The sequence below is a fragment of the Monodelphis domestica genome, chromosome 2, assembly GCF_027887165.1.
Source record: "Monodelphis domestica isolate mMonDom1 chromosome 2, mMonDom1.pri, whole genome shotgun sequence".
Taxonomy (NCBI): Eukaryota; Metazoa; Chordata; class Mammalia; order Didelphimorphia; family Didelphidae; genus Monodelphis; species Monodelphis domestica.
Window position 1 is genome coordinate 81,092,426 of NC_077228.1, and position 25,047 is coordinate 81,117,472.

The 25,047-nt window shown below is 38.2% G+C and overlaps 1 protein-coding gene across 5 annotated transcripts in view; it reads left to right on the top strand.

The window, feature by feature from the left end:
* Positions 1–25,047, top strand: part of RGL1 (ral guanine nucleotide dissociation stimulator like 1) — a 347,473-nt gene that overhangs the window by 317,767 nt on the left and 4,659 nt on the right. For all 5 annotated transcript variants that reach the window (XM_056815635.1, XM_056815636.1, XM_001366649.4 and 2 more), the window contains 4 exons: positions 968–1,057; positions 8,927–9,113; positions 17,671–17,925; positions 23,514–23,628. In XM_056815635.1, the coding sequence (XP_056671613.1) occupies positions 968–1,057; positions 8,927–9,113; positions 17,671–17,925; positions 23,514–23,628 (647 nt within the window). The remainder of the gene's footprint in view (positions 1–967; positions 1,058–8,926; positions 9,114–17,670; positions 17,926–23,513; positions 23,629–25,047) is intronic.

Here is a 25,047-nt window from a genome sequence, read left to right on the forward strand (position 1 = left end):
ATCATATTTGTAGGGTGACCTTTATGCTTATAGCACCTGGCACATAATAGGCTTATTCCTTTCTCCATCTTCCACCTCTCCCTTGGATCTGATAAGATAATTAAATGAAATTGTATCGAAGGAGAAAAAAAGCAAACCCAGACAAAGTCTAGGGGATATTCTCACCCTGAACTGTATACAGTACCCCAGCTGTGATGAGAGTGATAAGATCACTATGGCCCATGCTCTATACACTTCCCTTCTTGTCCTCTAACCTACTACTGCACTGAGTTATCAGGTGAGACCTGGATGACGATTCAGCTGAGGAGACATGAGAATCCCGTTTCACTTTTGGACAATCTGAATGGTTAGGAAATTTTCCTACATGGAGCTGAACTCTCCCTTCCTGTGAGTTCGATCCATTATTCCTAGTTGTACCTTCTGGAGCCAAACAGAATTCTAATCTCTCTATTAAAGAATACAGATGAGTAGAGATATTTCTCATCTCCTCCAGATGCTTGAGTGGCTTGGTCTTGAAGCCCCTCTCCTTTTTGGTCACCAACCTCTAGATGTTTTTCCATTTACTTTCTGTTCCATCCTAAACTGTACACAGCACCCTAGATATAACAAGAGTGGTGGGACATTGTTCTAGACTATTGCATTGATTTTTTTTTGTTTCACATCCTAGAGTCCAACCTTCATACTGCATGCATAAATCATCTGTTTTATGGAAGTAAACACTGAATATCCCCCAAATGGGCAGACTTAAGAGAGATATCTTTTTTTAAAAATTCAGGTACTACATTGGAAAATTTGAAATTTTGAATTAAGATTCTTCAACATTTATGAGAATCACCCTGCATTGATTTTTATTTTTGTTAGCCCAAACCAAAGAAGACCCATCTCTTCATGCATAGCCATTGAAACCTACTTTACAATTCAGAAATTATTTAACTTCAATTTAACTTAAAATTCTCTGTATTTATAGCTATGCCCTCTCTTGTGAGATTGAAGCTCCTGTGGATACCAGTGCCACCTCACCCAAGCCTAGGAAGAGTATGGTGAAGAGACTCAGCCTGTGAGTATCAGAGAAAGTTTCACTTTCTAGAATGGTGGGTTAGGGGGTGGGGGTTCAATTATAAAATGTTGTTTTGGTCAGTGCAAATTAAAGGTTGGGAGATAATATTGTTTTTTTTATTTTTATTTAATTAGTCAATTTATAATATTTTTCCATGGTTACAATAATTGTGTTCTTTCCCTAGCCCTCCCTCACTGACCTCCCTATAGCCGATGCGCAATTCCACTGGGTTTTACATGTGTCCTTGATCAAAGCCTATTTCCATATTATTGATGTTTGCACTATGGTGATCATTTAGAGTCTACATCCCCAATCATAGGGAAATGATATTGTTTATTAACATATCTAAAGCTATTATTAAAAAAGTATACCCAATGTCTGAGGAAGGATGGTCATGTGGAAATGGTGAAGAATAATTAGCCCATTTATTTTGTAAGAGAACATTGTGAGGCCATTGTTTCTTAGTCTAGGAAAGAATGGTTTATCACTATCATCAACTGAAAACTTTGAAAGGTTCTAGCCTGTATCCCTACTGGGAAATTCAAGATTAATGAAATGCAATTAATCATGTTGGTAAAATTATTGATTGATGATAATGAGTCTAAATGAAAACAAAAGGGACAAATCATTAGAGTTTTTCAAAGAAACAAATTCTTAAGAGTCAGCAATTGAAATAAAGTGCAAACATGATTTTGATTATTGATCTTCACTACAGGAAAAAGTTTCTTTCGTAGTAATAAATACACATACCCACACATATACACACACATAAAGGGAACCAGGTAGAGCACCACTTTGATTGCCAGCTAGGGCCCTTTTTACAGCCTCTCTATAACTTATGAAGAAAATCCATGACTGTAAAGGACAGCTCCAGTTGCCTCCTTCTCCTTCTCCTCCTCCTCCTCCTCCTCCTCCTCCTCCTCCTCCTTTATTTTTTTTTTTAAATAACATTTTCCTTTTGTCTTAGAATCAATAGTAAGTATCTGTTCTAAGGCAGAGAAAAGCAGTAAAAGCTAGGCAGTTGGATCAAGTAACTTGCCCAGTCATAGACCTTGAAAGTATCTGAGGTCAGATTTGATTCCAGGTTCCTAATTAGATAACCTGAGGGACCTGGCAGGGTATGGTCACCTAATTAGAGAGATTAACATGAAAGGAATCTGAGTCTTCCAAAGATAGTGTACTGTGTCCTGATGAAGGTTACATGATATTGGAATGTGGGTCCTGCTGGTAGCCATATTTGTTAATTGTCTAATCACAAAGAATTGGAGCTCATGGACTAACAAAGACAATCTGGCCTCAGTAATGGAAATAGTCAGCTATGTAGGTGAGTGGATAGAGCACTGAATCTGGAGTTTTCAAGATCTGAATTCAAATGCAGCCTCAAACACTAGCTGTATGACTCTGGCTGGGTAAGACGTACAACTGCTGAGTGCCTCAGTTCCCTCATCTGTAAAATATGTAAGATAATAATAGCAACTATTTCCCAGGTTGTCATAAAGATCAAATGAGATATTGTAAAATTCATTGTAAACTTTAAAGCACTATATAAGTTAATATTAAGGAACAATGTCCTAGGCATTGCTAGGCTTACTATATTTTCTATATAATTTCTTTTCCTTTCTGACATGTCAGTTTTCACACTTGCCTAACTCCTAGAGTTGTTGTGAGTATCATATGAGGTATAAAGTTCCTGGTACATAGAAAGAGCTATTTAAATGTCAGCTATCATTATTATCATCATTATTACTACTAGAAATGCTTCAGCTTTTTTCTTCCTATCACCAAAGAGCTGCTAGTCATAGAATCATTTCCACTTACACACTTCTTTTTTACTATTGTAAAATGAACGGCTTGGACCAGATAATCTATAAGGCCCTCCCAGCTCCCACCTCCTATAATTCAATTGTAAGGAAGTATGCTAGTCCCACAGTGCACCACAGCTAATGGGCTACACTATGAAATACAAAGACCATTAGTTCATATCTAATCATCTTTATACAACAACTCTGGGGGGTCGTTAGTACAAAGATTATTAACATCACTTTGCATTTGCATTTAAAGGAATTGATTCTCAGAGATATAAAATGGCTTGATCAAGGTTATATGGCTTGTCAAGTCAGAACTAGGCATTTAACTCTAATTTCCTGACTCCAAAATATAGAACATTAATATGAACTGTTATTATTGTTGTTAATTATTTTAAAATTATTTTTGTCATCTTGGATCAATGGAGTTCAGACAGTCAATGGGCATTTAAAAAAAAAAACCCTACCTTGTCTTAGAATTGATACTGTGGGAAGGGAGCTCTTCCCCCCATTATATTGCTTTGTTTTGATGTAATCAATCAGCATTTAACATTGAGATGTGCAGGAATAGACAGGCACTCAGAGAAAGGAAGTTGAAACTGACAAGATGGGAAATTGATCCCATAAGCATTGTGCCCCTCCCCGGCCACAGGCAGTGCCAAGCAAATTAAGGAAAGAATTGGTTCCTGAGATGTAATGTGGGAGAGGTAGTGGGTGAAGAAAACTGTATATAAAGGCGAGACCAAGGCTCTGGACACACATTCTTGCACTCTTTTGACTGGACATTGGATCTGAAGGAACCATTATTGGTGTGAGCTTCATCAGAATGGCACATAGGATGGTAGGCTAGGCAACTCTCACCTCTTTCTTACATTTCCCTCTCTTTACTATAAATAATTTGATGTAATAAAGCTACTAAAGCTACTAGTAACATTATAATTTAATTTTAATTATTATAATACTAAGTATAGGTTCTAAGCTAGGCAGCTGGGGTTAAGTGACTTGACCATACAGGGTCACATATCTAGAACATGTATAAGGCATCAATAAACAAAATTATTAAACACTTACTGTGTGCCAGGCTTTTGCTAAATGCTGGGAATGCAAATACAAGCAAAAAAGTGGTCCTTATCCTCAAAAAATTTATATTGTAATGGCAGAAGACAGTTGTAACAGTTAAAATTTAGGGGAGATGGGGAGACTGAGGCAGGTAGAAATTAGTTTCTCTCTGTAAGGAGTATTATATTTTTTAGAGGTTTATTAAAGGTTAAAGATTAAAAAATATACAAGTAAGAAACATGTGCCTAGGCCAGAGGCCTAGACAAAATAACCTCACATCACCCAAGAGACCGCCTGCTCCAAAACGGAAGTCCAAAAAGAGCCCCCCTCTCAAAAGCCTTTGAATCAGCTTAAATACCTTCTCGATCTCGGCCCAGGTGAGATTACAAGGCATTCTGGGGAAGTGGAGCAAAGGCTTGTGGGGATTGTAGTCCTGTATTCGAGTCTATTTTTTACATACCCCCGTGTGATCATTTTGGAAAAATTAATTTTTCCCCAAAAGGATCATAAAAACATAATAAACTTAAAAGATTACAATAGTGTGAGGATAAGAGAAAAAAGAATAAAACCAATAATTGCTGAACACATTGACAAAAAGCCGTTAGGGGGCAGTCCCCTTTGGCATAAAAGTATACATACAAATAAATGTTCAATCAACCACACCCAAAGTTCAATTTTGTGCAACTTGTGGTCTGGAGGCTTCTTCATGGTGGCTTCTCCAACAGTTCAGTTCTGGATTCAGAGAGGTAGCATCTTCTTTACCTAAAATTCTTCTCAAAAGGAATTTAAACTTTGCAATTTAAATAATGATTTTTTTTTTTTACACAGTGTATCAAAGGAAGCTAAAAAATAAATGGGAAGGGGTAGTGTTTGGGTGGAGAGTGAAGGTAACTATCATGGTTTAGTCTGGATTGCAGCCTGGTGAGAAATGAAAAAAAAAATGAAGAGATGGTTAGTATGGGTGCCCTCCATAAATGGAGGTTTGGAGAGGAGTCCTCCAATCAGAAAGAGAGACCCTAGGATCTAAGGGTACTTTTGAGGTATGAATTCTAGGGCTGAAGTGACCTTGTAGGATGACATTTTCTGAGCCATGATAGAAAAATGTGGATCATATCCTGGTGAGAAATGAGAAAAAGTTCCGACATAAATGGTCCTATGACAAATCACCCACTTGCTATTCTCCTATTATATCCTGTGTTCTCTGGATTATTGGCAAGGTGGATAAAATAGCTGCTTTTTGTAGTTAAATAATATTTGACTGTGAGTTCATCCTTTAAGGCTCTGAATGAATGCTCAGTACAACTCCTGTAGCTCTTCCTTTTACAATGTGATTTTAATTGCTTTTGCTAAGTCCCTGTATTTGGAAAGCCTTTAGTTACACACATTTTGGAGATTATGAGTATTTCATAGGGTGATATCTATTAGAAATGTTGTTCTTAGATATTTGAGGATCAGTGGTGATAACTTCCAGAGCCTGATCTCTCTCCATGACAGATGTCTGCTTAGGGAGTAGGAAGAGCACTACTCAGACAATATTTCATTGTCATTCCCATATGGAGTGGGATTATAATAGTGGGTTCAGGTTGGGGTGATACTTTATTTCTCAGACATTTTATTTGTTGAGCTCTCAAAGGTCTTCTGAGATCTATGTAGAATGGGAATTTGTTGTTTTCTGGGCCATGAAAGATCGTGAATTTCTGATGTATAATTCTAGCTTCCAGGTTGTGTGTTGCTAGGTTTTGGGCAGAGGCTAAATTTTTGTACACTACAGTGATGTGTCACATTTTTTATCATCTCTGCTAGCATCATGGTGGTTGTTATTTTTATATTTTTTTCATCCTTCTAATGGAGCTCAGAAAATGTCTGAGGATATCACTCTTCTACTTTTAGACTTTCATATTTAATATTCAGCATGTTGTTTCACAGGTGCAAAAATGGTGCTTTTTGCAACCGAATAAGAACATTGGGATAGATCCTCATGTTCTGTGGACTCATGTATATTTGGGACATCTCCAATAGCAGACGGGATAGTAGGAATGACATGTACTTCAGACTGTTCCCACATGGTTTTAGTTTCTTCTACTAGGTCTCTATTTTGAAACCTTTTGATTCCATGTAATTTAGAGATTATGAGTTTTCAGTATGGCAATACTTATTAAAAGCATTGTCATTAAAATTTTTATGTGTCAGTATTATAGACAACAGGTTTTTCTGCAATGGTGTCCCAGTTCAGTCCAACTTATTTACTGTTCTCAAAAATATTTTGGGATTTGTTTCTAGTATATGGGAATGGCATTTGTTTATAAAATTATAGTGAGCTACTAATGTAAATCCTTGACACTTTATCATGTCCAGATTTCTGATAGATGCTCAGTTTTTACAACCTTAGGTAATTCATCCATTCGGGTAAATTTATCTCCAAATATACATCGTTCAATAACCATATATCCCTTGAAGATAACCTTTCTGTAATTGCTGGGACAAGTAATCAGATCCTGATTCACTATCATAAATGTATCTACTTTTAGAAACAAATTGGCCTGATGACACCATTTGTTTGATGCTTCTTTGTTCACATGGTGCTAGTTTAATTCACATGGACATCACCTATAGAGTTCTGTTTATTACACTGTGAGGTCAGACATTTCATGAACTTTTTTTCAGAGATAAGCCACTCAGTTATATTTGACAAATCCTAATGCATAATCAGCTTTTTAAAAATTGCTTTGTGAAATCTGTTTGAAAAGTATTTCTTTAAATTGTAGATGTATTTATTAGTATTGATGTTGTTATGTTTAACACCAAAATGCTGTGGGTCCCTTTTTATTCTGAAAAGAAAATGGTATAGTAGTATGAGCATTAAAATTCAGAGAACTTGGTTTCAAATGCTGGCTCTGCTAATTATTCTAAGTACAACCTTGAGCCGGTAAGTCCATCAATGGAAGAGGCAGAGGGCTTTTTTTGAAAAATAATTCACCATTTCATAGAGCATCCAGTCTTTGGAAACTCACTCTAGGACAGTGCTTCTTTTTTTTCCCCCTCTCTTTAAAAACTTCAGTTTGAATTGAACAAATACTAAGTAACATGGGAATTTCCATATATAAAATATAGACTGAAAATGACTCTATTATGCATAACTTGCTTTCCTTTTCTAAGTACATTAAAAAAATTCTCAATTAACTTTTAAAGCTATCCTACTTATGTTTAATTTCTTTTGACCTGTTTAGGGCAAAGGAGGAAGGGAGAACCTTAGGATCATCTTGTCTCCCAGTCTTCCTCTTCTGTTAAAAAGAAAAATGTATCATGTAATAAAATCCCAAATTAGCTGCCTCCCAAAATGTATGCCTTGTTCTGCAGAATGAATCTCTCCCCAGGAAGTGGGTGGCATGCTGCATCATGGTTCATAAATGCATTGATCTAAGCTAAGTCTGTCAAAACTATTTTCCTTTACATTGTTGTTTTTCTATAGATTGTTCTCCTGCTTTTATTTTACCCACTTCATCTTGCATCAGGTGTCCCAAAGTTTCTTTGAAACCATCCCTTGTGTAATTTCTCATAGCATTACATATTTCATTACATTATATATAATAAATATGTCCAATCATCCCGCAATTAAGACATCTCCTTAATTTCTAGTTCTTTGCTATTACAAAAATTGCTACCCTGCATATTTTGTATATATATTTTGATCCTTTTTCTCTTTCTTTGTTCTTCTTGGGGTATAGCCCTTATAGCACTATCATTGAGCCAAAGTGTATGCAAATTTAATGACCTAATTCTTAAAGAATGGCACAAACACCAACAAGTATTCATTCAGAGCTTCCTGTCCTTCCACTCTTCCTCCCTTTTACTTTCCTCCATACATTCTGCAATTCAGCTTTACTGATCTTGCAGTTCCTCAAAGATGACACTCTCATGTCCCATTTTCCAGCTATTCCCTGTGCCTGGAATGTTCTCTTTCTTGGTTTTCTGGCCACCTTTAAGACTCAGCGCAAATTCCACTTTCTCTAAGAGTAAGGCTTTTCCAGGCTTCTTCATTCATAATGTCTTCTCCTAAATTATCTTCCCTGGGTTCTTTATATAGCTTGGTTGTACCAAACTATTTTCATGCCTCTCCTGCTTCTTTCAGAATGTGAGCTCCTTGAGGACAAGGACTGTTTGGGCCTTTGCTTGTTTTCAGTAAATGTGCGTAGACAGACATATATTTTCTCATGTTCTCACCTGATTTTAATTTCTTTTACTGAGACTCTATATTTTGAAAGCTTTTATTCTATATAAATCAGAGATTGAGTTTTCAGTGAGACTGAAAACTTTCAGTATGAGTTTTTTATATTTCTTAAAGATTTCTCCTTGTGCTTCATCATTCTGGCTCTTGTGGGATGTTTATCATATGAGAGTGTTTGTATTTTGTATCTGGCATAAATTTTAACCTTAGGTGTAGCTGCCATCCATTTGCCCCTGTAGGATTTGGAGGCCCATGAAAGGAGATGGCCCTGCAGGGGATATGGAGAAGGTATTTCTGAAAGTTAGGTGTGTGGAGAAAGGAGACTTTGAAGTTTTGCCTCTAATGCTAAGAATTTATATTTGTGGCCTTTCCTTAATATAAAACATGCATACCCTCTTGGCTATTTCATTCAGAACAATGATATTCTTCTCATTTATTCTGGCAATGTTTATTTAACAGTGGGAAGTAGACAGAGAGAGTGGTGTGTGAGGACAGAAATCCTTTCAAAGAGGTCCTTGACTTGATAAAATTTGAGAACCACTGATCTGGGAAGACAGTTCTTTGAGCTGGAAATAATATAGCCTAAGGCATTTATTTACTAAATTTCTGCTTAGATGCTATGGCATGAATTCTTTCATGCACCAAGAGTATCCCACCACACAAGACTGAGACAACACCAGGGACTGAAGGTCCAAGGAACCCAAACGCCTTATTTATTCACTATTGGATTCATCTTTCTAAGAGTGCCAATGCCAGTGTTTTCTTTCTCTTTTTCTGCAGTTTGTTTTTGGGCTCAGATGTGATCAACAGCAGCACACCCACCAAAGAGCAGCCTAAATCAACTCCCAGTGGGAGCTCTGGAGAAAGCATGGACTCAGTCAGTGTGTCATCGTGCGAGTCGAACCACTCTGAAGGCGAGGAGGGCTGTATCACTCCTGTTGACACGCCGGATGAGCCCCCGAAAAAGGTACATCCCTTCCTCTCCTTCCTAACCAGATGTACTGTTTGCTGTAGGAGGAATGCCCCAGGGCACTTTCACGACCAGCAAAGGCCAAACATTTCAAAAGCAACCGGGAAGATATGAGCTCTGAAGAAGAGGTGATAGCAAAGACATTCAATTTGGCTTCACGTCGAAGTCTGTGTGAATTTTTCCTTAAAGTAATAAATTTGATGGCAGTAACCAGGTGTATTTGTTCATGTTACCTTGGAAATGCTGCCGCATGGTTTTAGCTAAAGGCACTGAATAGATGAAGGATTGTGACCTATCACATGAATTTCTTAAGGAAATGTTTAGGAGGGGGTTGCTTGGAGGAAGAGAGTCATGGGTAGGTCAGAGAGTGAAGTGTCATATTATGAATTATGAGTGGTGACTACAGAGCTCAAATTGCATTTCAGTACTTGGTTCTCTTTCTCTTGGCTGACACAGTGGCTGCATACGATGAAGTGAATAAAATAATTTGACTTACTTTTAGAAGCAGAAAATTACAAAATTAGAAGGGATCTCACAGGGGAAAAAATATGATTGTACCTTAAAAACTCTTAGCAAATGGCCATCCATCCTGTAGTTGAAGGCCTCTAGTAATGGATACTTGCTACCTTATATCTATGTTTAAACATGGAGGCTAGCTTACCACTTGTCAAGGAGATTGTATATAGAATCACTTTTGGATGGAGGCTGAGCTAAGTTTTCATTTCTTCGATTCTGTCCGCACATCATCTCAGAGTTGAAAAAGTCCTGAGCGGTCATTTAATTCCACCCATGGTGAACCAAAATGCCCTAAACAAGTCATTGTCTATCTAGACACTACACGGAGACCTCCAATGAAGGGTAACCCGCTTCTTATTGAAAATGCCCATTTTGATTTTGTTTGATACAAGGCCATGAAACAAAAGAGCTAATCTTTCTCCTGACATCTGGAATAGTGCATTCAGCATTATAGATATAGTATAACCAATACATTTTTCATCCAGCTGGCCCTAGCAGCATTCACTGACTCTATCCACGTCTATAGATGGTTGACTGAAAGACAGTATCTTTTAAGTGACTGACTAGCAACAATAAAGATAAAATTGTGAGATCAGGTTTCCTGGCCTATTTATTCTGTTGTATTTCTAGAAACGTGGCATTACTGCAAAGAGCTATAGGTAGATTGGACATTTATATTCTGAAGGACAATGGGAAATTTGATGCTTCTGGGAAGAATAAGGAAAAGCCTGTTGCCACTTGATTATATAAGCTATAAAATCAATTTTCCCTGAATATCTTCCACGATTCTTCAAAAAATTCCTGACTTGAAACTCAGCGAGTCTCTGCTGAATACATTGTTATCTTGCTTTGTTCAGGTAACTAAAAGCAGCATAATGCATTCTTTCTTTGACAAACCTGGTTCTTTGACTTTGACAGAACCATAGGTTTACCTCAAATGCCATCTTGTTATCTCCCAAACCTGCTCCTTTCCTTCTCCATCATCTACTCAGGTCCCCAGACTTGAAGCCTTATAATTATCTTTGACTCTTCATTCTTTTTAAATAACCACACCTCAATAGTTGCCAAGTCTTATCAATTCTATCTGTACAATATCTCCACTCCTACTGTCCATCCTACTTAGTGAAATTGGAATCTGTAGCTTGACTCCTTATAATAGACCCCAAAGGTTTTCCTGCTTTCAGTTTCACCTAGCTTCCAATCAATCCATCACTGCTAAAATATTCTAATTTGTAGACCTGATCACATCACCCACTTGTGCAGGAACCTCAGTAGCCCTTCATTGCCTAAGGGATAACATTGCAAACAATTTATCCCATCATTTAACATGTCACACAGTTTGGCTTCAGTCTACCTGTCCAGCCACTCTTCATTTCTATACCCTTTGTACATTCTACATTCTAGTCAAACTGAGCTATTATTGTTCCACAGTCTCTTCCATTCCCACTGACCTGGAATGCGTTCTCTCTTTATCTCTGGCAGTTAAAATCATTCTCTTCTACTAAAGCTCAGATGAGTTTTCACATCTTCCATGTAGCCTTCTCTAACTCCCCCCATCCTTTTGCTGCCATCACATTTTTCCTCATTCTTATGTGTATACATTTCAGAGTCCTTCTAATAGTCTGCTAGCTCCTTTAGGGCAGAGACCTGGCCATTTTTCATCTTTGTGTCACTAGAACTTTGCATACTGCCTTTCATCTAGTAGACACTTAATAAACATTTACAAAATTAAATTGAACCCCTAGCCAAAGACTGAATCTCATTTCCAACATTTCTAACAAATGGCTCATATAGCATCCATTTAAAGAATGCCAATGTTAAGAAATAGAATTCTTTCAAGGCAGCCCATTCCACTTTTGGCCATTTCTAATTGTTGAATATTTTTTTACTCGTACTGATCCAAACTCTGCTTTCTTGAAAATTCCACTCATTCTTTCTAGTTCAGTTTTTGGAGGCCAAGTTGAACAAATTCAGTCTCTCTTCCACTTGACAGCTCTTCAGATATTTGAAGAGAGCTATCATGTCTTCCTCTAAGTCTTCTCTTCTCCTTGCCACATGTGCCCATTTCCCTCAACTTGTCCTTACAAGGTATGGTTTTGAGCCCTCTCCCCATCCTGCTTATACTCTTTTAGACACAAACATACATAATCCTTGACACTTTCATCTGGAGATCTTTACCCTGAGAAACCTGCATCAGCATTATTTATTCATTCAACTACCATTTGGGAAATACTCACTATGTGCCTACTATGTAAATAATGCTGTTAGCTGCTGTGGTGAATACAAAGAAGAGAAGGACACTCTTCCTGCCTTCATTGAGCCTACCATCAAATAAATTTTGTAATTCATATTTCTTACAAATTCGTTCTTGATCTTGCTATTTAATCATTTGTTTGTAACCTTGAAGTTCTTTTGCTGAATTTCTTTTTTTTTTAACTCTTACTAAGTATAAGTTCCAAGGCAGAAGAGTGGCAAGGACCAGACAATTGGGGTTAAATGACTTGCCCAGGGTAACACTGAATGTCTAATCAGAGCTTAGAAACTCTCAAGCAATGAGTAAGTAGTCTGATGAGAGAGCTTAGACTAAACATAATCCAAGCTTCTAAAATCTAGTTCAATTACAGAAGTTTTCATAATAGGAAAGCACTTTCATTGATGTCAGCTTTTTTTCAGAAGTTAGTAGTGGTCAACTGCATAGGTTACCCAAAGGCAATTATTCTAATAAAGATCATTTAGTGATATGAAAACCAAATGACTATAGTAAGTTATAGAGAAGGAAGGCTCATCCAAGTGAATCTAGAAAACTGGGAGGAGGACGAAAAGAAGGGATCCACAGAATTGGAAGGCTGAAAGGAAAATTGTAAACATTGATGTGTTGTGTTTTTGATCAACACTAAATCAACTCTTTAGCCTGGTACGTCCCAAACATGAAGTTGAACTTATAGGTAAATGAACAAGAGGAAGAAAAAGGACAAATAAGGAAATAGTAGGAAAGCTTGGGATCTGGTTCCTTCTCTAACACTAATTACCTGTAAGACTTTGGGCAAGCCATTTATTCTTTCTAGGTCTTCATTTCCCCATCTCCGAAATAGAGTTAAATGACTGGACCTGTGATTTCATTGATATAGAGAACTCCTAAATGGGAAAACTCCTTCTCCCAGTACAGGTCAGGACCTTTCCTGCAATGTAGTGTTAATTAGAACACTAAGAAGTAAAGTGACTTGCTCAGAGACACAAAGCCAAAACAAATCTAGGCAAGACTTGACCTCAGGTCTTCTAGCTTCAAGATTAGCTCTCTTATCTTCTTTGTCATTCTGGCTCTGGTCTCTAAAATATGAATAATAAAACATGCTCTGTTCCCCCCCTCAGTATTACCATGAGGACAAAGCAATCAAAATGTGGCATAGATATAAGCCCTTGTTAGATTTTTTATTTGTAGTTGCAGGAAATTTTGCAGGTTTAACCTTCCCAATGATTGCGATCTTTATCGAGGCATATCACATGACTGATAAATGTGATACATTCTGGTATCTTATGAATAAGTGGAAAGATTGTGAAACTAAGAGCTACTGAGATAAAACAAGGACTAATTCAGAAAGATTCATTCTCTGATTCTGTTGGGAGCTGAATCACTTAAACAGACAACTAAACAGTTAATATCAATTCTAAAACAGAAGGTAAAGGTTTAAACAAAAAACTAAATAGCTGTAAAGATAAGCATTAGGACATGCCTCATTCATCATTTGTTTTACCATGGACAATTTGAAGACATCAAGACATGACTTTATAAACTATTGAAAATGACCAAAAACAACTGTGTGTGTGTGAATACAAGAGTTAAAGAATAAAACACTAAGGCAAATTAGTAAAAAGCAATTGAATTGCCTCTAAGTAGTGAACTGAAGATTGTTTTCCTAGGAAAGGAGGTAAGAAGGTTATGTAGTTGAGTGATTAGAATGAAAAAACAACCAATAGAAAGTCAAAAGACTCCTGCAGTCCTACAAAAATATGTCTGTTTATAGCTGTGTATGTCCATTTAGTTAGAGCTGGCCTCGGTCAGGTAAGCTGGAATTCAAGTTCCATCCCTAGCACGTTGACCCTTCGTGGCCCCAAATAAGTCACGTAGGCTCTCAGAACACCCCAGCAGTTCTCTGAGACTTCTCTAAGTAGTCGGACAGTTGTTGGTCTGCATTGGTAAAAGGAGTTTTCTCTTCCAGAGTGAGCAACAATTTTATATCTCTATCTGTACATAAGAGAAACTGTTCATCTCATAGAAAAAAAAATGTGAAAACTCACCTTGAAGTACTGAGTGTGTTTGCATGAGTATAATAACAAAACAGCCCATGCCTCACCGAGAAGCCACAATAGAAAGGAGGAGTCTCTTTCTGAAGAAGACGGGGAGGCATGGCTAACACCAACAATTTACATTGCTCTCTAACTGTAAAACTGATGGATTGTTCACACTCTGGCTACTGCCCAGCCAATCTGACCTCATTGTGACAATACTAGAATTAGTGAAGTCCACCTTCCAGAAGGAAATGTATAAGCAAACTCGATATCAAATTCACACATGGATTACAAGAGAACTTCATTTTGGCCAGGATTACATTGACTAAAGGATGCCAGTCTGTTCTCCACTCATGTGCCCCTTCGGTGCTTCCTCCTGCTGTGCAGGTCACCTCGGGCTTTCTAAGGTTATGCCAGCAGGATATTAACTGTGGCAGGTCCAGAGGTGAGGCTGAAGTGGATTGTATGTCTGTCATCCGAGGAACGGTCTAGCTCAATTCAGAGAGCCTTGCTGCCAGGCTAGCTGCAGGATGATGGGGGTTTGGGCTGCAGCACTCCTTCAGGTTTGCCCACCTAGGCACTCTACATGGGTTTCAACTTTGGTCAGTGGAAGGAGGACCTATATCAATGTAATCACAGATCTTGATGTATAACAGTAAATCGATCTTATGGCTAAAGCTTCTCCAATTTGCTGAGACTTACAAATTTATTATGGCAATTTAAGATTAAGAAATTCATAAAAACAATTCCGTGTTCATTATAATGGAGAAATGGGATAAATTCGGAAAATAAATGGTGACTTATAAGGCAGCTAGACTTGTAAGCACAGTGGATAGAACTGTTGGACCTGGAATCAGGAAGATCTGATCAAATCCAGCCTTTCTCTTAATCGATGTAGGACCAGAGGTAAGTCATATAACCTTTGTCAGCTTCAGTTTCCTCATCTGTAAAATGGAGATGATAATAGACTTAGTTAACTTACTGACTTTGTGACCTTGGCCAAGTCACTTAATCCTGTTTGCCTTAGTTTTCTCATCTGTAAAATGATCTGGAGAAGGAAATGGTAAACCCCATTAGTATCTTTTCCAAGAAAATCCCAAATAGGGTCACAAAGTGTTTCAGTCACATGGTTAAAACAAAAGCAACAAATAGCACTTACTTCCCAGGATAGTTGTGAGAATCAAATAAGATGATCTTTGCCAGCCTTAAAGTGCTTTACATGTGCTAGCTTCTGATATTAATACTACTATTATTAACCACAACAAATCACTGAGGGGCATACCATCTTGGTGACTAGATTATAGTTACACAGTCATTCTGCTAAGATTATATATCTGAGGACCTTAGATGTGAGTTTATCAAAAGACTAATATGTAAATACCATAATTAAGAATATTTCAGGTAGTAATACAGTGTTCCTGAGATAGAGCTACAACATAGCTCAGTGACTCTCATCCAACACAGTAGATATCCTGATATTTGATTAAATGAACAAAGCATTAGAACTGATCAGCTCTAAGAAGAAATGTTGCAAAAATTTATAGATAGAAAAAATAAATTTACATTTGTCTGGTGTTTGTTTTTGTTCAGTCGTATTCCAACTCTTCATGACTCCATTTGTTTTTTTTTTTTTGGCAAAGACACTAGAGTGGCTTGCCATTTCCTTTTCCAGCTCATTTTACAATTGAGGAACTGAAGCAAACAGAATTAAAGTGACTTGCCCAGGTCCCACAGCTAATGGGTGACTGAGGCTGGATTTGATCTCACAAAGATGAGTCTTTCAGTTTCCAAGCCCAGTGCTCTGGAATACAGATAACCAAAAGCTTAAATGAGATTTTTCTGTACCTTCTTATTGTTTTAAGAAAACTATGAATAACAACAAAAGAAAACTGATTAATAATGTTAATATGACCCCCCCCCCCCAACTGATTTCCAGATTATCTTACAAAGTCATTATGGATTTTCCTATAGCAAAATAGCTACAAGACTGTACAATGAGAATATTCTGTGTGATTGATGGCCCTGAGGCACTGTAAGAGACAAGACCATGTGGGCTTTCTGAATCCTTCAGCAAAGGCTCAATGGATCTCAGCACCATCTTGAGTCCACAGTTGATCAAGCTAAGTCAGGAAGGGAGGAAAAGTTTAAAAAGGTGACATCTCAGGTGAAGAAAAACTCTCATTCACTGACAGTTTTCTGACCATTTTTCTCCATTCCCTTCAATTTGTAACGTGACCTCCTCTGTGTTGCTTTCCCACTACTCAGACATCTTTTCCCCACAATTCCTGCCCAGGCCTTCAAGAAAATATTTGGTTTGAGTCCAGCTTACAATTCTGGGTTCCCTTTCAGATCATTGTTTGCAGCCTTGATGAAGGATCAGAGTAGAGCTTTAGTAGAAAATCTAGTGTAGATACTCATTCATTCAACACACATTTATTAGCTTTATTTACATTCTGTATGTGCCAGGCACTGAGGATACAGAGACAAAAATGAATTGGTCTCTACCCCAAAGGAGTTAGTATTCTATTTTAGCAGCAATTAGAGTGCACCATGTCAATATTTTACATAATACATTATAGTTTATAAAGCACTTTCCCTCACAACAATCCCATGAATTAAAGGAGTTTGTATTCTATTTTAGCAGTAATTAGAGTGCACCATGTCAATATTTTACATAATACATTATAGTTTATAAAGCACTTTCCCTCACAATAATCCCATGAATTAAAGTATCGTCATTGAGTAAACTGAGTCTAAAAGAGGGTTGTGATTTAGTATCACGTCTAGTATCAGTCACGATCGGAACCGAATCTTCTTACTCCAAGTTCAGAACTCAAAATAATGTCATGATCATCATTGTCTTAGTGTAATAATAATAATAACATTATAATAATATATGGTAATAATAGCATTACAAGGTACTCCTTTAAAAGGAAATTACTGGTTCTCTTGAACAATAACTATGTATACAAAACACTGTGTAAGACGTTATGTTGTGGGAGATAAGATGTGTAGAGTGGAGGCTCTGCCCACAACGATGACCAAGAAAATGGAACTTTTAAGAGATGAAACAAAGAGTGGAATTCCCAAAGTTTGAGGTTTCCCTCTGTAGCCCTTTATGGAGAGAGAGGGTTGAGTTAAATAGTTTTAAGATTTTCTTTCTACTGCTGCTGCATGGGCTTCTGACTTTGGAGTCCACGATTTGTTCTTTCTTGACTTTGCTGCCATCTTCTGGTGATTCTTCTGAAGAGCAACTGGAAAGCCCAGAACTAAGTCCTAGAGGCAGAAGGCAGAAGATCAGCCCATAATCCTCAGGGCTCCTGGTCCAAAAGGAGCTTGGGGGTCATCACATCCAGACTGTGCGTGTGCCTGAGCAGGACCATCTTATCTCTCTGAGGCTTCTCTGAGAGAAGTCTGCCTAAGGGTTGGAATTCTTTCAGTGAGTTCTTGCTAAAGAATTAAGTCAGTAATATATACTAGTCTGACTCCCTCATTTTCCAGATGAAAGAAACATCTTACCTTCCTAGGCAGGGCACAACTCGCAGATGTGGAATAATCAGCGCAAGTAGCAAGTCACTGAAATTCCTTCTAAAACCGGGCTTTCCTCTACCAGAAAAGAAGCGCTATCTGGGGTCTAAGGTATAATGGGGAAAACAATAGTGGATTTGCTGTGTGTGTCTGCCCCTTCTCCCTTCTGAGAGCAGTGAGAAGCCGCTGTTTGAGATTCTCACCTTTCTTTTTTCTTTTTTAGCTCTCTGAATCCTCCTCGTCTTGCTCCTCCATCCATTCTATGGACACAACTTCCTCAGGGGTGTCATCTTTCATCAACCCCCTTTCCTCCCCTCCGGTCACCAACAGCAACCCGAAAAACCACAAACGCTCCATCTCAGTCACATCCATTACCTCGACAGTGCTGTCTCCAGTTTACAATCAGCAGAATGAAGACACCTGCATAATCCGGATCAGTATAGAAGACAACAATGGGAACATGTATAAGAGCATCATGGTAAGTAAGGGTTGTAGTGCCTTCACCAGGTGGATGAGTACCAGGCTAACTCTATGTCTGTGTGGAGGGGGAAAGAGTTTAGCTGGTGTGTGTGTGTGTGTGAGATAACAGAGAGAGACACACAGAGACAGATGGAGAGAGAGACAGATGAGGAGAGACAGACACAGAGATAGAGATGGAGAGAGATAAATGGAAAGAGAGAAGCAGAGATGGAGACAGAGAAGAAGAGAGAGACAGAGAAACAGAGATGGAGAGATAGGAGAGAGAGACAGAGAAACAGATGAAGAGAGACACAAAGAGAGATAAAGAAATAGAGATGAAAAGAGACACAGAGAGTAATGGAGAGAGAAAGACAGAGATGGAGAGAGAGACACAGAGACAGAGACAGTGATGGAGAGAGGAGTGCCACTTGAGCAATGACCTTAACTGTTAGCATATGATCATGTACTATCTAATTCTCTTTAACACTTCAAGAATCTCCTCACTCCCATGCAGATGGTGGCCTCTCTCTGTCATGTAGTGGGTGGTCTTCAAGATTTGCTGTGACTGAAAATTTGTATTAGCATAACTTAGTGATGAACAATGACCTAGCTGCTGGCTTTCCTCCATAGCAGCTTAGCAGAAGGTGCCAGAGCTTAAGACACCAAAGGGGCCAGTACCATTGGACTGAAGAGTCTTTTGTGGGGAGTAAAGCATAAGAATGACTAGAAAGGTATGGGGGGAGGAGTAGGTTATGAAGGACTTTAAAGGCTAAACAGAGGATTCTGTATTCGATCCTGGAGGCAATAGGGAGCCACTGGAGTTTATTGAGTAGGAGGGTAAAATGTTCAGATGTTGCACTTCAGGAAAATTGCTTTAGTGGTGACTAATGGAAGATGACTTGGAATAGGGAGAGACTGGGGAAAGGTAGACCCACCAATTGGCTATTTATTGCTAGAGTGCAAGTGTGAGATGATAAGGGCCTACACCAATGATGGTTGTATCAGAAGAGAGGAGGGGAATGTATGGGAGAGATATCGCAAAGGTAAAATCTATAGACCTTGGTAGTAGATCGCCAATGGAGCATGAGAGATAATGGGCAGCTGAAGCTACCTTCTAGGATGGGAATCTGAGGGATTAGAAGGATGTTTTGCTCTAGATTTGTCACACTTTATCAAAGTGCCAATATAGTCAGAATCTAGTTTTGTTTTGTTTTCTTCCAAAATCTAGTTGTGACTTTAGTTCTTTTAAAAACTCAGTTAATTGACAAAAAAAGCAATTTTAGGAGCCTTCTTTGTTCCAGACACTGTGCTAGGTATAGGGGGATACAAAGGCCCCTTATACTCAAGGAATGGTATTTAACAGCAATAGCTAGGTGGTACAGCAGATAGACAGTGAGGTTCAAGGCAGGAAGATAGCTCTGTGGCCCTGGGCAAACTATTTAAACTGTACCTCAATTTCCTCAACTCTAAAATGGGGATAATAATAGAACCTACTTCTTAGAGCTGTTGTGAAGATCAAAAGAAATATTTGTATTTACAAATATACATATTTGTACAAAAATAATATTTGTATTTAGCAGAGTGCCTGGGACATAGAAGGCACTTAATATTCCTTCCCTTCCTTTCCTTTTACTCCTTGTACCCTTCCCTAATAGGATAAACAACACCTACCTTTTAGAGTGCATATGTAATATACTTAAAATGGATTTTGGGAGGGAGGGCACTAGCAGCTGGAGGGATCAGGAAATAATCATTCATCCCTATCTCTGGTTGTCTTTGCTACAGCATCTAAAAGAAAAAAAGACAAGGAGTGTTGGGTTAGAATGAAATACTTTGACATCTTTTCTGTTTTCCTATGGGAACTTGCATTAAAATTCCATAGAAATTCTCTAAAAGTCTACACATGAGATTTAGTTCTCTTCTTAAAAAAAAAAAAATCCTTACCTTTCATCTTAGAATCAATACTGTGTATTGGTTCCAAGACAGAAGAGCAGTAAGTGCTAGGTAATGGGAGTTAAGTGACTTGCCCAAGGTAACAGAGTTTGGAAATGTCTGTGGTCAGATTTGAACCCAGGACCTCCCGTCTCTAGGCCTGGCTTGCAATCCACTGAGCCACCCAGCTGCCCCCTTAGTTCTCTTCTAAAGTGAGTGGGGAAGGAGAAAATCTCTGGTCAGGAGCAAGACCAGTTTGTTGTGGAAAGGCAAACAGGTGCATTAATTTCTTGAGCTTAAGGAAGAGGCCAATAAAGAACTGAGAGGCAGTCAAGAGTCCTCCAGAGCTCTAGCTCCTTTTAGTTCCATACTTGTAACCATTTGGAGGACAAGTCCCCAGCACTCACTCTAGACTCCCTAGGGGCCCCCTTCCAATAGATTGAAACCTCCAGACAACTAGAAAAAAGTCAAGATGAGGGGAGGAGGTACATTCATTCCTTAGCTTTATGGTGTCGTGATTAAAATAGTTGATGTTGTAAACTGTAGTGAGTTAAAATGGTGGAAGATACAAATTATGCTAGATATAAGAGTGGGTGAGTAAATTTGACCACTGAAAATATGTTTCACTACAGTGTCTTGGTTTTTAAATCAAATAATCAAATATAAGGTGGTCGCCAGGGAAATATTCCCAATTATGAATATACCCAAGTCAACTGGGTTTTATAGAGACTTTAATTAATAATACAATGAGTAATCAAAGAGAGAGAGAGAGAGAGAGAGAGAGAGAGAGAGAGAGAGAGAGAGAGAGAGAGAGAGAGAAAAGTATAAGTATGAAGGGCCTTAAGCCAACATGGCCTAGACCTGAGTCTTAAGAGAGAATCAGTCATTATTTTATCACTCACCATAAGATTTGTCCAAGTAAGGAATTCAGAGGGACAGAGTCTCCCCAGAGGGAGTTCCAGCCAGAGTCAGCCTCCCTTGAGAGACCTCCTTAGAGAATTCCTCCAAGAGCTCCTCTCAAGGGATTTCCAAAAGAATCTCCTTCCAAAAGCCTCCAAAAGACTCTCTCAAGAGCTTTCTCAAGCGATCCTCATAAGAGCTCTCCAAAAGGATTGTCTTTCAAGAGATTCTGCTTTTTCTTATATAGGGGGTTTCTCCTATGTCACCTCCCCTAAGTCCTTACATCTACCAATCACAGTAGACATTTTCCAAAGGACAACCCATTCTAAAACCACTGCTGGGTCGACAAATCCCTTTAGTAGAAAACCTCTGAGTAAGTCTGAACCAGAGAAAATATAGCTGAGTTGACTAATCCCCTCAAGAGAAAACCTCTGAATAAGTTTTTACCTCTTTGCTCCTGGCAAGTTTACAAGTTGCCCAACCTTTATAGGTACCTAGCATCCCATTGTATCAATTCTAAAAATGGGCATGGCTCAAAGAACTCCTTGCCTCATTATAAGTATAGGTCTAAGTACTTTCATTGTTTAGCAAGGAGTTTTCTCCCCTAAAGCTGTCTTAAGTAAGGGTGGAGTAGAGGTCCTCCCATTTCTGATCCTGGCGAGTTCTCACAGTCAAAATGGGGAATGTTCCCAGTAGGGAATTGTTCCAATTGAGAATTCCTCAATGGGGAAATTTTTAACATTCACAAGTCTGAGAAATTTCAAGATTTACAATGGAACTCTGAATACATTTCTGCCTCTGAAAAACCGTTATACATACATGGTGGTTGGACTCACTGTAAGGTGCTATTAGTACAGTACAATATATTTCTTAATCCATTATGAATTAAATAGTCTTTTGGGGCCAGCCTGAGAATCCACCCACTTTGTGTAGCATTTTTTCTAGGAGAAAACATTTATTCCAGCTTCTAAAAAAAAAAAAGGCAGTTCAAAACATATTTGGGTCACATGGCCCATCAGTAAATTGGGAATTATTTTTATAAGTTGTTCCACAAAAGGCTAAGTACCTGTAGAACGTTCCTTACCACCTACCCTAATATATGTATTCAGGGGAAGTTAGAGGTTATAGATTCTTTAGCAAAGGAGCTGAAGTTCTCTTGCACTTCTCCTTAACTAAGAAATTTGTATTTGGGAGCTAAATCTCCCAGGAGCTCAGAGTAATCCTTCATGGTTTGCCTGTCATGTGCAGGTAGCTCAGATTGGCTGCTATACTTGTGGGAGCATTTCATTTAGGCTGATGGGAAACATCTTCCTCTTTCAGACTTAGGATGAGCACCTCTTTTCCCCTTGCAAATTCATATCACAGATGTCTTAAGGAGAGGAAAATAGGCAAAGCTATTGCTATTTGTTTTCGAAAGGTAGATTTTAATTAATTGAGCCTCAGAGAATGAGTTACTTCATCAGTCATATCATAGGATAGGAACGAAGCTGAGAAACCTTTCATGTGCAGGAAAGAATGTGTTTCCTGTTGTGCTGTTATCCTTAGAATCATTGATGTCTCTGAACAGAGAGCAACAAACAAAAATAAAACCACTTATCACAGGCTAGCAACTTGATTGTATCAGGAAATGAACACACCAGTGACTATTATTCCAGAACAGATGGAATAAATGTGATTTATCATTCTCTGTGTTTCAAGTGGTCTCATTTGTTATCTCCAAAATGTCTCAAACTCAGGAAAACAACATAAAATATTGTTGCTCTAAAGCATTCTTATAAGCCTCACAGTGCGAGAGAGAGAGAGAGAGAGAGAGAGAGAGAGAGAGAGAGAGAGAGAGAGAGAGAGAGAGAGAGAGAGAGAGAGAATGGAGATGTGAGCTCTGTTATTCAACTTTCGGAGATTATAGGAAAAGTCAGGCTTGACCCTTCTCATCTCTGATCTCCCAAAGGTAGGAAACTGTGATGCTAACAGCCATGCATCCAGGCAAGGATCCACGTACTGCCATTTTTCAGATTCATAATCCAACAAAGAGATCATGGCAGAGGGAGATGCCCCTGTCCCATGAGCAGTCTTCTTTGAGTTTTTTTTAGATATCTTCATGAGATTCATTAAAAACTATTTTTTAAAGACAGCTGGAGCTACAAATCCTATGCAAGGTATTATAATTTTTCCAAGCATTTCTAGGAAGTTTGCCTCTTACTGTGAAGCCAGTAAATCAAGTCTCATATCACCAATCAGTGTCACATAATGTCAGCATCCTCAGATCAATTTGTGAGATGCATCAGCAAAAAAAGGGCTTCCCATCTTTTCCTGTATGTTTAGAATAAGTCCCATCTCTGATGGGGGCTATTGACGTTTCACTAGTTTTATTGCTTCCCAGGGATTCTGGGCAAATGATTGGTGGGAAAACAAGGCATTACTTGTTGGATCTGTTTTTGAATCTGACCTTTAAGATCTTTGAGTATTAAAATTAATAGAAAAATAGAAAGAAGAAGAAAATAAAGATGGGAATTCCTCAGTTTTTGAGGAACACTCCCCGTGGATTGTTGAAACAGCTTTCCCTTCTAATGCAGCATCACTGGACAAAGCTTTCCTTACGACAAACCATAGAGAGCTTCTACTATGTGAAAGGGTTATTAAATAGTGTTCATAATAACTGTTTATTAAGGATCTCACTGACTGTGCTGTTTAAATTAGACCATATTGATGGGCCATGAGGGGAAAAGCTTTCATGAAACAGAACTTAATTCTTATCCAAATCAATTTTCCTTCTAGTTGACAAGCCAGGATAAAACTCCAGCTGTTATCCAGAGAGCCATGCTGAAACACAACCTTGACTCAGACCCAGCAGAGGATTATGAGCTCGTCCAGGTCATCTCCGAAGACAAAGGTAAGATGAAACCTCTCAAGGCATCTCCAGCCATAGAATCTCAAATGTATAGAATGTTTGCATTGCAAGGGACCTGGCAGATCATCAAGTCAACCATGTGCTTTTTTTCAAATATGGAAACTGAGACTTAGAAATGTAAAATAACAAAATCATATTGACTCTGGCAATGGGGGGAACCAAGACTGAGGCCCATATTTTCTGTCACTCTCCACTTCCTTCAAATTTTGGATACAGGGAATGAATGTGGTAAATGAAGGTGACTGGAGCATTCCTGTATTTTTATTTCCTATTAGCTCTACTCTGGAACGAAGAGTAGGGAACAAGGTGGAATCTTTTATGAGATTTCAAAAAAAACTTTTCCTCAAGCTATCCACTCCATGCATTATCCCACTCATTTTATAGTTGGGGAAGCTGAGGCAAACAGGATCAAGTGACTTTACCAGAGTCATTTGGCTATTAAATAAATATTTTGCATCATATTTTAACTCCTGGCTTCAGGCTCAGTGATACTGAACCAGGTAGCTGCCTTATATACATAAGTACCACTATTCCAAAGTACCTAAAACTTAAAAAAAAAAAAGAAAATCAACCCAAAATATTGGGGGAGAAGTTCATAATGTACTTAGTAGAGTTCAGCTATTCTTACAAACATGCCACACTTGTCCAAAGGGCCATTTCATTTGGTGAACTCTCCTTCCATAAGCAGTGTTCCTAAACAATTATCTGCAAAATGAATTTTTTCTTTGCCTAACATGATAACTTCAGTGAATAGCTTTTTATCTTTATTTATGATGAGTCCTCACGTACCTGTAACTCCTACTCTTAATATTTGAACTTCAAATTTCTCTTCCTCAACATCCCAAAGAAACAGTGCTTGGTGAAACCCTACAGGGTACTGAGAAGCTCCCTTCTCTGGAATATTGTACAAGTTGGACTAGAGAACCTCTGAAGTTCCTCAAAGTTCTGAGACTGTTATTCTGGGCAACTGAGCTTTTTGCCACCCAACAGGACTTAATCTGTGGTTTTTTAAAAAAATGACTTGTATTGAATTCTTTTTTTTTTTTATATCTCCCAGTTTTCCTATAGTATCTCTTCTTCTCAGTTCCAAGAGAACCATTGATTGTTATCAATATTTTTAAATTTATTAATCACTTACTTTGTGAAGTAAAAACTTATAGGAATCATTTTCTATAGTATTCAGTTAATGAATATATAATAAAGCATATTCGATCTAAGGATGCTCTTGGAGAACATCTAGTAAAGCAAGTTTTTTCTTTTTTAAAAAATTCTTAACTTCTTTCTGTCTTAGAAGCAATATTAGTTCTTAGGAAGAAGTGCAGTAAGGGGTAGCCAATGGGACTTAAATGACTTGCCCAGAGTCACACAGCTAGGGAGTGTTTGAAGTCAAATTTGAACCTA